Source organism: Rhinolophus ferrumequinum, chromosome 9, assembly GCF_004115265.2.
Source record: "Rhinolophus ferrumequinum isolate MPI-CBG mRhiFer1 chromosome 9, mRhiFer1_v1.p, whole genome shotgun sequence".
NCBI lineage: Eukaryota > Metazoa > Chordata > Mammalia > Chiroptera > Rhinolophidae > Rhinolophus > Rhinolophus ferrumequinum.
The window spans coordinates 57,550,744-57,566,766 of record NC_046292.1 but is presented as its reverse complement, the minus strand read 5'-3'; the positions used below and the strand labels follow the sequence as shown (position 1 = coordinate 57,566,766).

The 16,023-nt window shown below is 41.9% G+C and overlaps 1 protein-coding gene across 2 annotated transcripts in view; it reads right to left on the bottom strand.

Annotated features, from left to right (window-relative positions):
- Positions 1-16,023, bottom strand: part of AK5 (adenylate kinase 5) — a 205,153-nt gene that overhangs the window by 28,104 nt on the left and 161,026 nt on the right. For both annotated transcript variants that reach the window (XM_033115574.1, XM_033115573.1), the window contains exons 11-12: positions 4,945-5,108; positions 3,416-3,532 (exon numbers count right to left, since the gene is read on the bottom strand). In XM_033115574.1, coding sequence (XP_032971465.1) covers positions 3,416-3,532; positions 4,945-5,108 — 281 coding nt within the window. The remainder of the gene's footprint in view (positions 1-3,415; positions 3,533-4,944; positions 5,109-16,023) is intronic.

The following is a 16,023-nucleotide window of genomic DNA, read 5'->3' as shown; positions in this document are numbered from 1 at the left end:
CAACCATGCTGACTGCTCTGAATCTCTGGAGAAAATCAGATGTCTGTATTGGTCTTTGCCAGATTTCAAATTAATTACTCGCCTGTAATTTAGAGAAGGCTGTACAAATGCTGGGGTTCCTGCTGGGCATAAATGAATCAATAGCAGCTTATTCTGTGTTTGTAGCATCTTTGTTCTTCTGGTCACGTGTAAAGCAAGTGCTTGTTTCTGTGAGTTGCATGTGTTCTCTTGCACACAAGCCTGACTGGTATTAGAAATAATATCATGCTTGATCTTTGCAACTCCTCCCAGCGTTATGTAAAGTCTGTTTTGGTAGACATCTCACTTGAAGGTCATTGGTTCAGTAATGAAATGGTGCACTTGTATATTTTTTAAACTGGCATCATGAATCTTAGCATTGGTTGAAACTGTCTAGTCACCATGTGATGTCTCCTTCTTACGCCTAAGTTCCAGTGAGGTTTCTTCTCTGCACCATTCTAACACCTGTTTGACTGGGGCCCACAGTGGGAGAGGAAGTTTCGCTTTTCTTTAGGGAAGATCAGATGGGTGATTTGAATTCATACACACCCAAAGGCCAGGGACAGGCCAATTGTGTGTCTAAAGCCTTAGCTCATTCTAACTGGGTTACAAGCAAAGGAGAGAGGTGTGACAGAGCAGGGATTTACAGGTGTAAATCCTGTAAAAATAAATGATTCCAAACTGGATAATAGCTTATAGCCTTTTATAGCTTATAAATTCATTTATGTTTGTTATATCATTAGATGCTCACAAAACCCTCTAAATAGGGTTTGGCAGGCATTTTATCTCCATTTTACAGAGGAGGAATCTGAAGTTGAGTGACTTGCCCAGAATATATGGCGGAGGTGAAAATCCAATTCCTATCAAAGTCCCAATGGCATTTTTTTGCAAAAATAGATACATCCAGCCTAAAATTCACATGGAATCTCAGGGGACCCCGAATAGCCAAAACAATCTTGAAAAAGAACAAAGTTGGAGGTCTCACATTTCCTGATTTAACAACTTATGACAAAGCTACAGTAATCAAAACAGTGTGGTACTGACATAAAGACAGAAAAATAGACCAGCAGAACAGAATAGAGAGCCCAGAAACAAGGGTGCCAAGAGCATTCAGTGGGGAAAAACAGTCTTTTCAACAAATGGTGCTGGGAAAACTAGGTCTTGAAGAGATATTTGTACCTCCATGTTCACAGCAGCACTATTTACAACAGCCAAAAAGTGGAAGCAACTCAAGTAGCCCTGGATGGATGCATGGATAAACAAAATATTACTCAGCCTTAAAACGGAAGGAAATTATAAAATATGTTGCAACATGAATGAAATCTTGAGGATATTATGTTAAGTGAAATAAGCCCGTCACAAAAGGACAAAAACTGATTCCACTTATAGGAAGTACCTGAGAGCCTTCAAATTCATAGAGACAGAAAGTAGAATGGTGGTTGCCAGGAGCTAATGGGAAGGGGAAATCAGGAATTGTTTAATGGCTGGAGAGATTCAGTTTTCTTTTAATTGATGACTTTAAAAATTTATTTTTCAATTACAGTTGACATACAATATTATAGTAGTTTCAGGTGTATAACATAGTGATTAGGTATTTATATACCTTACAAAGTAATCACCCCAATACGTCTAGTATCCATATGGAGGGTTTCAATTTTGCAAGATGAAAAGTGTTCTGGGGATTGTTTGAACAACAGTGTGAATACACTTAACACTACTGAACTGTGCACTTACAATTGGTTAAGATGGGAAATTTCATGTTATGTGTATTTTACCATGATTAAAAACACAAAGGAGAACAATCCTCCCAACTCTACTCTGTAAAAATGTAGTTGATTTATCTTGAAGTCTGAGCTATTACAGTGGTTTGTTTTGTTGGGAAAAGGTCATTAGAATTCTGGGGCGTGAGTGCTCCCCCATCAGGAATTGTCTGGACTCACCACAGTCACAGGCTGTACCACACAAATCCATTTCTCCCTGCCCACCCTACCTCGATGGAGGCTCTGCAGCTGAAGGGCAGCCCTGGTGGTTTCAGGGCCCACCCTTGCCAGCTAACCCAGGGAATTTTTTTCTTTGACTCTGGTTGTAAGCAAGAAATATAGGGGAAGGTGAGCAATTGTCCTTTAACGATTTAGATACCATCTAGGAAGTTAAATAAAACAGAGGCTCAGAAGGAGGTCAGACTAATACGTAGGAGGCACATGAATACAATTGACCTTAATATTGCAGTGTCGGAGCTGGATGGGGATGGGCCCCCAAATCTTAGTTCTATCAGCGGTTGCTCCTTACCAGTGAGTTGTCACTTACCAGCTGTGTGACTATGGGCAAGTCATGTAACTTCTCTGGGCTTAATTAATCACCTTTAACATGAAGAAAATACCTCCTTATCTATCTAACAAAGCTTATTAAATGTATGTATTAAATGAAATAATACAAATGAAAATGTTTTAAAGCTAGTCTACAGAGATAGCTATGTAAATATTAATTTTTATAGGTTCTGGAGTCTTTGTTTAATAAATGGGGCCAATTGTCTCCCTCTTGCTTGGACTTTGTAAAATTAGAGATAATGTATATAAAGTGTATAGCACGAGACCCAGCCCAGAGTAGGTTCAATAATTGATAGTTGTGATGGTTTTTACCTAGTGCTCTTTTCCTGTGAGTGACCCCTCCTAGTGCAGAGAGTGGGACTGGGGGTCTTTGGGATGGTGGGAGGTTGGAGTGGTGCGTATGTTTGATTCTGCCTGTCCAACATCCATTCTCCTGCCTTCTAAGGGTATTCCTATTTTCCCTTGGGTAATTTCCCTTGCCTTTGTCAGTCTGTTGGTTCAGGTGTGGTACCCATTCTGTCTGCTCCATTCCCATCCCTGCCCTGGTCCTCCAGGCTGTAGGAGGATATTCCCAGATATGCCATCATATGCCATCCCATCTTCCCCTTGGCCACAGTGGGTTGGTTCAGTGATGGGCCATGGCCTAATAATCCAGGATAATGAAAGATCCTGGGTCTTTTGCTGGACCCATTGGAAAATAGAAACACTTTTTTGTGAGATCACTTAGATAGGGGAGTATAAGCCTGGAACAGGAAGAAAATGAAGTCAACACAAAGGAAAGAAAATCCAAGAGATGGAAAAAGACAAATGATGAACAAATTTGAACAGATGGATCCAACCAAGTGTGAACTACTTACTCCTGGATGGTTTGGTTACTTACGCTGATAAATCCACCATCATCGCCCCCTCCTGTTTATTTCTTTTTTTGCTAATTTTTGCTGAGTTTCTGCCATTTGTAACTGAAAGTTTTGATTCATGTAATTGGGAAAGGGACAGATTTTGAATTTATCCTCCAACCTCAATGATACCCCCTACTTTTCTTCTGTGATGATCCCCATAACAAAACTCACCCAACGTCTGAACTCTTCCCCTTGCTTCACTTCCCGAGGATAGCCGTCAATCAGGAAGCCCTTGGTGTGGCCCAGGCTGGCCACCATGGCCTCCTTCAGGAGCTCCAGAATGATGCTCTGCAGCAGAAGGACAGTGGTCAGGACCTGCGCTCTTCCCCAAAGCAATACTAGAATTCTCAGTTCTCCTAAGGCATCCCGTTGCGGGAGGGAGAAAGTTTCAGATAAGAATAACAGACAGACAGCCAACATGCTGTATTTCATTAATTCTAAGTGTCACTCTTCCTCCCGACCCACATTTTAATGTCTATGAAATTGGCAGGAATCTTATAGCAGTGCTGGGGTATAGTTTAATTGTAAGTGTTTTGTCTTACTGGTATGTTTTTACTAGTTATATTTTACTGGGGTGTCTTAAAATAATGCCATCTTAGATTACACTAAATATAGTGGCCATATTTCATATGGTAGCCCTCCATGAATTAGGCATCATGGCTGTTTAAAACTAGGCAAAACAATGTGTAAAATGTACTTTATTGTTGATTTTTTTCCAGTAAATATTTTATAAAATTTGACGTCCACTGACTTGAGAAGACTTTCAAGTGCCTGAGGCAGAAACAGCCTGGCCTGTGGGAGGAACAATGAGGCCAGGGTGGGAATGAGCAAGGTGAGTGATGGGAAATCTTATTGGAGAGGTAGCTGGAGGCCAGAGACACAGGAAGGACTCTGGATTTCATTTTCAGTGTGGCGGGGAGCCATTGGAAGGCTCTGGGGAAGGGAATAACACAATTTGACTGACACTTTGAAGAAATCCTTCTGTCCGTTGTAAAACGAGTAAACTGTAGGGGGGAAGAACAGCAGGCACACGGAAGCCAGCTAAGAGGCAAATGCAATGGTTTGTTTTCTTTCATGAGGACCATTCTGTCTTCTCGGTGGGAAAGAGACTGTATCTGGTTAAGGAGGAAGCCCAAAGCTCTGTTAGCTAATAGGGACTGTATTGTACACGCCCTAGTTACAGAGCCTGGGACTTAGTATGGAAGGGATGAATATTTTTTGATACCCAATGGCATACAGCTTCTCAGAGTTGGATGGTGACTTGTAAAGAAAAAAGATACATAAGAAGATACACATTCTTTACTTAAACTGCATAAGGAGTTACCAAATTTCAAAATAATGCTATCATACCTCTTCCCTCCCCCCCAAATAATGGAAACTTTATTTTCTATTTTCCAGAGGGTTCTAATTCTAGGTTCTGTTGTACCACGCTCATCTCTGCTTTAAATATTTTAACTCTATAGTGGAGACAAGTTTTAGTGGAAAATATGAAATAGGCTAATATTCAAGGGGCTGGGAGAGCAACAAGACAGAGAGAACCTGGGCCTGGACAACATGGACATCCTGCTTGCCTCCGACTGTTACATAAGAAAGAAATAAAGTACAGCTACTGTCCTTTTGAGTTTCTTTGTTGCAGCAGCTTAGACTAATAGCAACATTCCAAAATATCTCCCCAGCCAAGGAAGGAAGCTGTTGCTTACTGACGGCACCACGTCTCCTCGTTCCATGATGTCTCTGATCAATTTGCTTCTTTCAGATTCCGATGACAGCTCATTACGCAGGAGCTCACCAGTTGAGAGATGTGTAAGTCCATATTTTCCCACCAGCTTTTCACACTGTGTGCCTTTGCCAGAGCCAGGGCCACCTAGAAAAGAAGTCCTGTATCAGACATGCATCCCAAGTCTGGTGCCTCATTTTTGACTATATTCACCATGGTGGGCAAGCCTCAGGACTTAGCTCACAAAGCATGGATTGAGCACTTACGATTTACTGGAAGCTGTGTTGGGAGATGTGGGTACAGTGGAGAATGGGATACAGTCCTTGCCCTCAAAGAGCTTACTGTCTGTGGAGTGGGGCAGGTATTACAACCAACAAGAAGTTTCTATAGGTGGTCTAGTGGGGAGGACCTCAGGCCGCTACAAGGGGTATGGGGAGGGATGCAGGACTCCCTTTGGTAGAGGTGCAAGTCAGGTGCAGGCTTCCTGGGGAGATAAATCTGCTCATGTGTAAAGCACTGACCACAGTGCCTAATACATATTGAGTGCTCACCAAATGCTAGCTGTTACTTTTTTAAATAAATTGTTTTCATTTCCAGACAATCATAAACTTACAGAAGACTTATAAGGAGAGTATAACAAACATTCTCAAACATTTGAGGATAAGTTGCCAACCTGATGCCTCATCACTACAGAACACTTTGGTGTCATTTCCTTCAAAAATGGAAGCAAGCACATCCTTGTACATAAACCACATCTTTATACTCCCTTTAGATTTCAAGGCAATCGTCTTCATTGTCCCCATAATATCCTTTAAAGTTAGTGGATCAAGTTCTGAATCATGCAGTGCCTTTAGTTATGATGTCTTTCAGGTTTTCTTCAGTATAGAGCAGTTCTTTTGTGTTTCCTTGACACTTTTGAAGATTATAGTTATTTTGTAACATCCCTTGATAGGATTTTTTTCTGTTGTTTTCTGGTTATTATTGCCAAGTGCTTACTGTACCAGTCACTGTCCTAAGCATTGTATGTGTATTAATTTAAAATTGTCGTAAGAGGCAGGCACTGTTATTATCCCCATTTTACAGATGGGGAAGCAGAGGCACAGGGAAGTTATCTGCTTTAGGCTAGTAAGGAGCAAGGCTAGGATTGGAAGCCTGGACTGTGGTTCTCAGAGGCGTTCCCTCCTCTCTTCCCTGTAGCACTGTTCTGGTCCTCATGTCCTTGGCACACGGCCATCATTCTGCATCTATGTGGAGGAATGGGAGAGGCTTTGGAGTTGGGCTGACATGTCAGCAGGATGACTTGCCTGAAAAGCATGTCACTTCCCAGCTCCATAGAATTCAATAGTTTGCCATTCCCCACAGAATAGAATCCACTTTAAAGGGGCATTTCAACCTTCCAGGATCTAGTTCCATTTAACCTCTCCAACCTTATATTTTCATTTCTCATCCTCGTCCAACGCTGTCATGTCCAACCACATACTGTCCCTTCAATGACATTTTTTTCCAGGCCGCTGTGCTTTTGCTCCTCAGGTCCTCAGCCTGAAGAACCCTTCCTTTCTCCTCTATCAGGATCTTCTTCATCCCTTAGGCTAGATCAAATGCTTGCCCCTGTGCCATAAATTAGACCTCTCACCTCGCCTCTGTTGGAGTGAGTGGCTTATACAGCACTTGGATGCCCTTAGCCTGTCTTACCCTTGGTCCCTAGGTCTCTCACTAGCACAGAACCTTGCACACAGTAGGTGCTCCATAAATGCCTGATGAATCGAGGTTTTCCTGTTAAAGGGAATTTTGAATATTAAAATGCAATACATGATTGAGATTTCAGGATGGAAGTAAGGATTTATGACTTATTCTGCAATTTTCCTGGCTTGCCTCTCTTCAGAATCAAAGCTCCTATCTTGGGACAGTTGGAAACTCGTCCCTCAAGAGGGACAACATTAATTGTTGTTTCTCATTCATAGAAGGGCCTCTCATCTCTTCTTTGCCTTGGCAGAAAGGAAAGGAAAGGCCCACGTTTTTCCATCTTCTGCTCATCCGCACAGCTGCTCTAAGCCAAATGGAGAGGGTTCAGATCTCTACCATTGTTGTCACGGATGGGCTAGATGTCATAGGAAAACAGCAATTACAAAGGCTCACCAAAATACTGCAGGCCACTTAGAAGGAGCAGGCGACTGCCAGCTAATGCTACATTTATTCCAAGCCTATGACTCCTGTCTGCTGAGATAATAGAAATGGGTGAGTGGAAGAACAAGGAAAGGCCACTCAGGGAAGAAGTGCTTCCAGATAAATGAGTAAGGGGAACAAGGGGCTGCAGTCCTGCAGAGGCCATGAGGGCTTCTGTGACCGGATTTACCCAGAAACTCTTTTCCTAGGATGGCTGGAAGCCAGTCATGTGGGAAAGATATTTTCAGACTCAGCTTACTAGGCAAAAATGCTGTGTTCTAGTTATTTTCTCCCTTCAGCATCCTACTAATACAACTATTATAGTTTTTGTTTCTCTAAACTGTTATTTAACAAATCTCGACACAAAGGCAATTAAAAATCTTCAGCTCAAATTAACAACAGCTGTGTGTTAAACAGCAGCCGCCCTAGTTAGAAATGCTTCCTGGGAGCAACAGCTGTGAATTCTTAGCATTCTTTGGCCAAATGGTGCAGGCACAGTGGAATTTTAAGTAATCTACACAATGCTTTGATTCTTCCCATGGCTCCAAACTGGAGAACAAAGTGATTTTTATCACCGCGATGAAGGCACAGAAACTGCTAGTAGAAATATGAGTTTTCATATACTGTCACTTAGATGTCTTCGAGGCCTTAACTTATGACTTTTAAATAAAAAAACAGTGGGGCCTTCATATCTCTCCAGGATAATTTGTTGCATGGAAAAGAAAATCTTTTGAGGTGCCACATATCACAATGAGTGGGCTGTGTTCTCTGAGGACAATATGACTGATAGCAGATGATGAGCTGTCACATTTACTGTCATCTCATTGATTTTTTAGTGTATCATTCAAGCCTTAACCCCTGGAGCAAACCTATACTCAATACAGTGTGGTGTGATTCACAACGAGAGTTTGGAATATAACATACCACGTTGAAGGGGTCTGTCAACACTTCTAAAAGCAAAAAAGAAAACCAAACCAAAAAAAAAAAAAAAAAAGTGAAAAATCTTTATTCTCAACCTCCAATGTAATTGAAAATGTTTTTCATGTGAGGCCAAAGGTGCTATATTGCGAGAGTGGAAATACTGTGTGAACTCCCAGAGAATTCACAATCTAACGGGAAGATGACAGGGAACCCAGCCTCACAGGAACTGTGGGAGGGACTCCTCAGCCAGGCAGGGGAATGGCGACCGATGAGCAGGCACAGTTATCTTTGCCAACACAGGGGAAACGTGGACAAGAAGAGGATAAGGCTGAGGTTGGTATATTCAATAAAGGGACTTGGAGTATGACAGGGTCCTGCAGAGAATGGCACGAGGGGAGGAGTATGATGTCCTGGAAAGGGCACAGGACACATGGACCCTGGCTCTGCCACTTACTAGTCAGGCGGCCATGGATGAGTCTTAATTTTTCTGAGCTTCAGTTTCCTCATCTGTAAAATGGGAGGGGCGAAGGGAAACGAACACCAATTGTCTGCCTCCTCCTAGAGTGGACTCTCTTTCCTCATCTCCTATACCGACCAGTTGCTACGCACCTGTGAAAAGTTGAGTCTACGTTTGAAAAGTCTCTGAAATCTGTCCTTTTGTCCCAAATCTCACTGAAAATTTCCCTTGTCCCATCTCTCTTCCAAGAAATTGGTGCTTGGTAAAGGCTACTTACGATGAGGGGAGGTTACTCATCCCTCTAGCTCTTCCTGAGTTACGTCTGCAGGCTGTCGTCTAGCACATTGAGGTTTGAATGAGACATAATCCAGCAAGTCTAGGGACTAGCCATCACCTTGGGATGTCCAGACCACTTGCAGGTAATTAAGATATATATCAGTGTGTGTGAGCACACACACATATTTGACAATATATGTACATAATATATGTATCTGGTTTAGAGAATGCATAAAGTTTGTTTTCTCTAAGGCACAGCAGAGAGGACAGCCTTCTCTGGATTCGAATTGCTCTCAGGAAAGCTCTCCAGGCCTTAATTCCCACCGCACCCCGGCCTCACCATTCTTTAAACCTCTTCAGCACCAATCACCTTGGCCTAATTTTAGGTCCCGATTGATCTGGCTGAACCTGAGAGTTCATCGTTATGTAGGTCTGTCCTCCCACTCTGATCATGTCTTCCTCTCCCTTTCTCATTTCCCTTGATCTCACTTCTTCTCAACTTGTTCTCTATTCTCTTGGTCCTCAATGCGACCTCACTGAGTTGGCCCCTCCCCTTTGGGCTCCACTTACCTCCCTAGCCAGCCGGACACCAGGCCCTTTCTAGTATCTTTGAATCCTGTCTGTCGTTTCAATTCTATTGTGCCTGCTATGAGAACCACCAGCCTGCTCTCTCTGCTCACCCCATCACTTCTTTATTTGCATCTATTCTGGGTTGCTAAGAAGGCCCTGAGAAAGTCAGAAAACCAAGCCAACTGGGTTACACCACCCAATTTCATGATAGCTTTTAATGCTTCTTGGTACATGTACTCCTCTTTTGCTGATACCAAATAGGATGTCCACAAATGGATTCTAATAGATTTCCCGTTGTCCTCAAATCCTCAAACGTATTCTTATTCTTCTCACTCTTACGCATTTTTAATCCTCTTATTCACTAAGAAGGTGAAGATTATCTTCTTTGCTCAACATTTTCTACACATATTATGTATCTTCATCCTTTGCCCTCTATCCCTTCTTTCTCCTGTTTGGAAGACTTTATACAACTACTCAACGTAAGGCTAACTTCTTTGCTTTGGATCTTATAGTACCTCGGCGTTTTCCTTCACCGTGCTTTTCCCAGTATATAATAACATGCACATACACTAAATAATATCTACATAATATGTGATCACTGTGTATTATACATATATAACTATATATTACATGTATATAATAACTATATATTATATATAACTACATATGTTTATAATAACCATATATATATTTACTGTGGTCCACAAGTACAGGGTCTGTGTATGCTTTTTGCTCACCAGTGACTGAAACACAGTAGAAAAACTGAAAAACATAATAGTGGCTAAATGAACAAATAATTTAATGACAAATGGATCTCCTCCTCCTCCCTGCTCCAAAAACTTGATCCTTTCTTTCTTGTCCACATTAAATTGATTCCTCTCAGTGGGCACAATCTCTTCCCTCTTCTGTGTAACAACACCCTTGGTTCTCTCCAATCCAAATGAAAGTATGTCCACATTGTCTAGTTGTCTTTATATGCTTTCTCTTTTTTCCCAGTAGCCTAAACTGCCCGTTTTAATTCCCTCCTCTTTTATTGACTCCCTATCCCCTTGCAAACTACCTGCTACCCTAATCACTCTCTGAAACTGATCTTTTATAGTTCACCAGTGATTGCATAAGTGTCATATGATTCAATAGCCTTCTGGTCTTTACTATCTTTGACTGTTTAGTAGCAGTGAACACCACTGATAACCATCTTGAGGTTCTCTCTTCCCGTCTTCAAGGACACAGTTTGCCCACACTCTCTTCCTTCCTTTGCCAGGCTGAAGCTCAGAGACAGTAGAAAGGGCTGTATCCCACAGAAGCTGGGATAGTGTCACAGGCAATTGGTAAATAGGGCCAATGTCTAGGAGCCTCGTGGTCCCCACAAAAGTGACAACTCTATTCCCTTTTACATAAAAGGAACACTGAACCAAAAGACCTGAGTTTCAGGTTCAAATCTTAGACCTTTATGTGGTTAGAGGACGTTAATCAGATTACCTGTGCTCTATGAGCTTAGAGCTCTTCAACACAAAATAGAGATGATTATTCTGCCTATTGGCTGTGAGGACAAAATGAGGTCACACATGTAAATTGCTTGGAACAGTGGCTGGCACAATAAAACACTCAATAACCACCGTGATTATTATCTGTAAAACAAGGCAGCTAGTGTTAGTGAAACTTCCCATCCTCCCAGCTCTAACAGTCCGTGCTTTTACAAAGATTAGACACAGCATTTTTATATTATGGTATTATTTTCACATCTTTAAAGATGGATAGTCTTTACAGTTATAGCTTGTGAAGGTATCAAATATCTTTTGCAAATCGACTTATCCTATTTTTGGAAAGTTTTCAGAGTTGTTTTAAAATCGATCAGATTTCTAAACCTTGAAATATTTTTTTCCCCCTCTAAATGAAAATGGGCTCCAAGGCTGGGTTCAGGTTTTTATGACTGAATGATTCCTTTCAGAGAAAAGCTATTATGCTATCAGATCATGAGCTGACGGTGCCCTAGGAATGATCCTCAACCACTGTGAGCCCGAGAGTCACTTTAAACCTTCTGTGTCTGGGATGCGCTGTATCGCCATGCCGAGTTTCAGCAGGCTGTTGCCAGAAATCGACTCTCTCTGATGGGAAACAATTAAGAAAAATAGATCTTTATCCTCAGAAAGCCTCTCTATCAGTCTGAAATGCACTGCTGCTTCAGGTTAGTCGGTGATAGGATCAAATATACCAGTGATAGGGGCAGCTGAAGGTTACGTGAAAGAACTTTACATGGGACTGGGCACTTCTTTGTTTTTCCTTTTTTTAAATTAGTTTCGGGTGTACAAAGCAATGTAATAGTTAGACATTTAAACCCCTCATAAAGTGATAACCCACCCCCCAAGCTACTACCCACCCCTCTGATATCTTATATAGCTGTTACGATACCATAAACTATCTTCCCTATGCTGTACTCCACGTCCCGTGACTATATATACCTATATATTTAGTTATAGCTGACATTCAATATTATTCTACTTCAGCTCTTCAGGTGTATAGCACATTGGTCAGGCATCTACGCAGTCTATGAGGTGATCCCCCGATAAGTCCAGTGCCCATCTGGCACCTTACCTGATCTTTACAACATTGTTGATTATATTCCCCATACTGTATTAACTACCAATTTATATTTCTTAATGCCTTTACTTTTTTCACCCTGCCCCCAACCCCATTCCCATCTGTCACCCTGATAGATCTAGTACCCATCTGTCACCACACCTAGTGATTACAATATTATTGAGTATATTCCTTATGCTGTACCCTACATCCCCATGACCACTGTGTAACAACCAATTTGTTCTTCATAATCCCTTCCCCTTTCACCCATCCTTAACCTTCCTCCCATCTTAAAGAAGTCTCTCTTAGATTCCTTGTAATACTTGTTTGGTGGTGATGAACTCCTTCAGCTTTCTTGTCTGGGAAGCTCCTTATCTCTCCTTCGCGACTGGGCACTTTTTTTTTTCAAAGATTTTATTGGAGAAGGGGAACAGGACTTTATTGGGGAACAGTGTGTACTTTCAGGACTTTTTTTCCAAGTCAAGTTGTTGTCCTTTCAGTCTTAGTTGTGGAGGGCGCAGCTCAGCTCCAGGTCCAGTTGCCGTTTTCTAGTTGCAGGGGGCACAGCCCACCATCCCTTGCGGGAGTCGAAACCGGCAACCTTGTGGTTGAGAGGACGTGCTCCAACCAAGTGAACCATCCCGGGGCTCAGCGGCAGCTCAGCTCAAGGTGCCGTGTTCAATTTCAGTTGCAGGGGGCGTGGCCCACCATCCCTGGCAGGAGTCGAGGAATCGAACTGGCAACCTTATGGTTGAGAGCCCGCGCTCCAACCAACTGAGCCATCCGGGAGGCAGCTCAGCTCAAGGTGCCGTGTTCAATCTTAGTTGCAGGGGGAAGAGCCCACCATCCCTTGCGGGACTCGAGGAATTGAACTGGCAACCTTGTGGTTGAGAGCCCACTGGCCCATGTGGGAATCTAACCGGCAGCCTTCAGAGTTAGGAGCACGGAGCTCTAACCGCCTGAGCCACCGGGCCGGCCCCACTGGGCACTTCTTGATGACAGGGACTGTGTCTCATTTTTATCAGTTTCTGGTGCATAGGAGGCACTCAATACTTGTTAGATAAATGAATAAATGAATGAATGAATGAATGGATGGATGGTGGACAAGCTTCAGGGAGGTAGCCCTGTATATGGCATTGGGAGTTAGGAGACTTTGTTTCTGGAGTATTCCCGCATAGGACTAGCTGAGCGATCTTGAGAGAGTCACTTTGTCTCTTTAGTGACTTTTTGTCTCATAGTCAAGGAAGGATGCTAGCTTCCTTGACTATGAATTGAAGAATCTGGATTAAATTAGGGGTTTCCTGTGTTATTTTGTATTAATCTTCCTAAATATTCCAGCTTCCCTTCCATAGTGCTCCCCTGAGGAAAGATTATTCATCCTCACCTTTTTGAACTTGAGTTCCCAAGTCACTTGCTTTGGCTAAAGAAATGTAGGCAGAGGTGAATGTGTATCATATAGGCAGAGGTTTTTTTTCCTTTCTTTCTTTCTTTTAAGCCAATACATGGCTTTCCATGTCTCTTCTCTTTGCCATGAGCCTGACAATGTTTCAAATAGCAGGGACTTCATGAACATGGCTACCAGAGTGAAGCCCAGTCAACTGCTGAACATAAAGCATTAATCCCGAACAAGAACGACAAGGGGAAGAGGAGGAAGAGGAGGGAAGGGAAGAAGAAGAAACATCTTTGTTGTTCTGTACCATAGAGATTTTTAGGAGGGCTTATTTGATGCTGCAAGCTAGCTTCTTCTGACTGAAACTGTCCCAAACTTGACTGTGGATCAGAATCACCTGGGGTATTAGAGGCTTTCCCGAATCAGTAGACCTGTCAACCTCTGGGGTTGAGGCCTGGAAATTTACAGTTTTAGAAAGTTCCCCAGGAAAAGTGTAGAGATAGATATCTGTAATTAACTTTGAAATGTGTAAGGAAAAAAAAAAGATATACTGATGGATGGATAAAGGGATGGATAGAAGGACAGATATGTGATAAAACAAGTTATAGTAAAACGTCCAGGGTAGGCTCTAGATGGAGGGTATACACGTGTTCACTGTAAAATTCTTTGCCAAATGTGTGAAATATTTTTGTGAGAAAAAAGTTGATCTTTAAAAAAATCCCCCCGGTGACTCTGATGATTAACCCGATTTGGAGCTTCTAGACAAGATAATCTAAGGAAGGCAATTTGCTGTGAACTCCCAGTGGGCACTGTAGGGAGTCTTTGTGATATTTAATATTTACAATGCAATAATGCTGAGATAATGATTCTATCATGAATAATGACATATAATAATAATAATAATTCTATAATGAATTGTTACGATGGTTAATAAAAATCCTCATTGCCTTATCAATAGCAGGGCCATCCTCTCTTTGGCAGATGAGGGGAACTTTTTGTTTTCTCAGCGTTAAGCCAGACAAAATAGGAGGGAAACTGTGGCCTGTTTTGTACCAGTGGAGTGGTTCAGAGACAAACATCTTTGAGACATCATTGCAGACTGCTCTGATAAAGGCACCATTCACAACACTTTGGGCTTGACATTTGATCTAATAAGTATCTGTTCTATGTGTCTTATTTGTAACAATTCATTTAATCCTTACAACAATTATTTGAAGTAGGTGCTATATGTAACCTATTATGCAGATGAAAAACTTGCCCAAGGAACCACTATGCTTTGGTAACTGCTAAGCTCTAGAGCTTTTCATATGTAAGATCATTCTGGAAATCAGAGAGACCCACTGTTCAGAAATATACTACACATTCTCTAGTCAACCAGGAGTGGGGCTTTCATCATGGCCCCATAAGCTTGCCAGATGAAACACAGGATGTCAAGTTCAATAGTGTAAGAGACATACACGAACACTGTCACTGTTAATCTAAAATTCAAATTGAACGAGGTGTTCTGTATTTTTATTTGTTAAATCTGGCAACCTTATCAGACCCCACCGCTTGTTAGCCTGGTGACTTTAGGGACATGATTTCATCTCTGTTTTGACAACTCCAACAGTCTATGATTCTGTGATTAATTCAGCTGAAACCCACCACAGACACAGCAAGACATGTGAAATGTCTAATTAAGACAAGACTCTGAAATTGTATTTCATGACTCCAACTCTTATGTTGACAGAACACAAAGAAGGTTCAGGTCTTGGGTGAGAGGAAACAGCAGGAACCACGGTGGTGATTCCTAAACATTTCCACCCCGTGGTGCTGGGGGAGCTCCTATAGTTCCTAGCGCCCTAACCTCAGCTCCATCCTAACCCCATCTCCAAAGGGAAAGAAACAGGATTCCCAAACTACTCCTGAAGAAACACCACTGAAATATCTGTCTTTTGTTTTTTCACCCAAGCGGTCTCCAGGGCCTGTTCCAGATTTAATCCACGAATTTATAGACTGGAGTCTTCCAAACGTTGCTTCATCTGGCTCTGCTGGTTTTGGTCTCTGAATTCTTGGACTTCATTGTTCTAGAGTGCTCTGTCTTTTCTAAATTCTTCTTAAACTTATGAAGCCACCTTATTTCCTATTTTATAGCCCCTTCACCTATGATCTCAGGCATGCATTAAGTGATGATAATAGGCAATTTATAAACATAGCCTCTCCCTTCTATTTTTAATTCCCATACAGAAAAGTTTTTCTCCAGTGTAAAAAAAAAAATTAAAAAAACTATATTCCTTATGCTATACCCTACATCCCCATAATTACTTTATAACAACCATTTGTGTTTTTTAATCCCTTCCCCTTTTTTCACCCACACCTCCAACCCCCTTGCCATCTGTCAATCATCAAAATGTTTTCTGTATCTATGAGTTTGTATTGTTTATTAATTTTGTTCTTTAGATTCTACATATGAGCTAAATCACATTGCATCTGTCTTTCTCTGACATATTCCACTCAGCACAACACCCTCCAGGTCCATCCTTGCCACTGCAGATGGCAAGAACCCATTCTCTTCCATGGCCGAGCAATATTCCATTGTTTATATGTACCACCTCCTCTTTATCCATTCTTTCATAGACAGATGCCCAGGCTGCCTCCACATCTTGGCCATTGTAAACAATGATGCAATGACCATACGGATACACAGTTTCCCTTGAAGTAGCATTTTG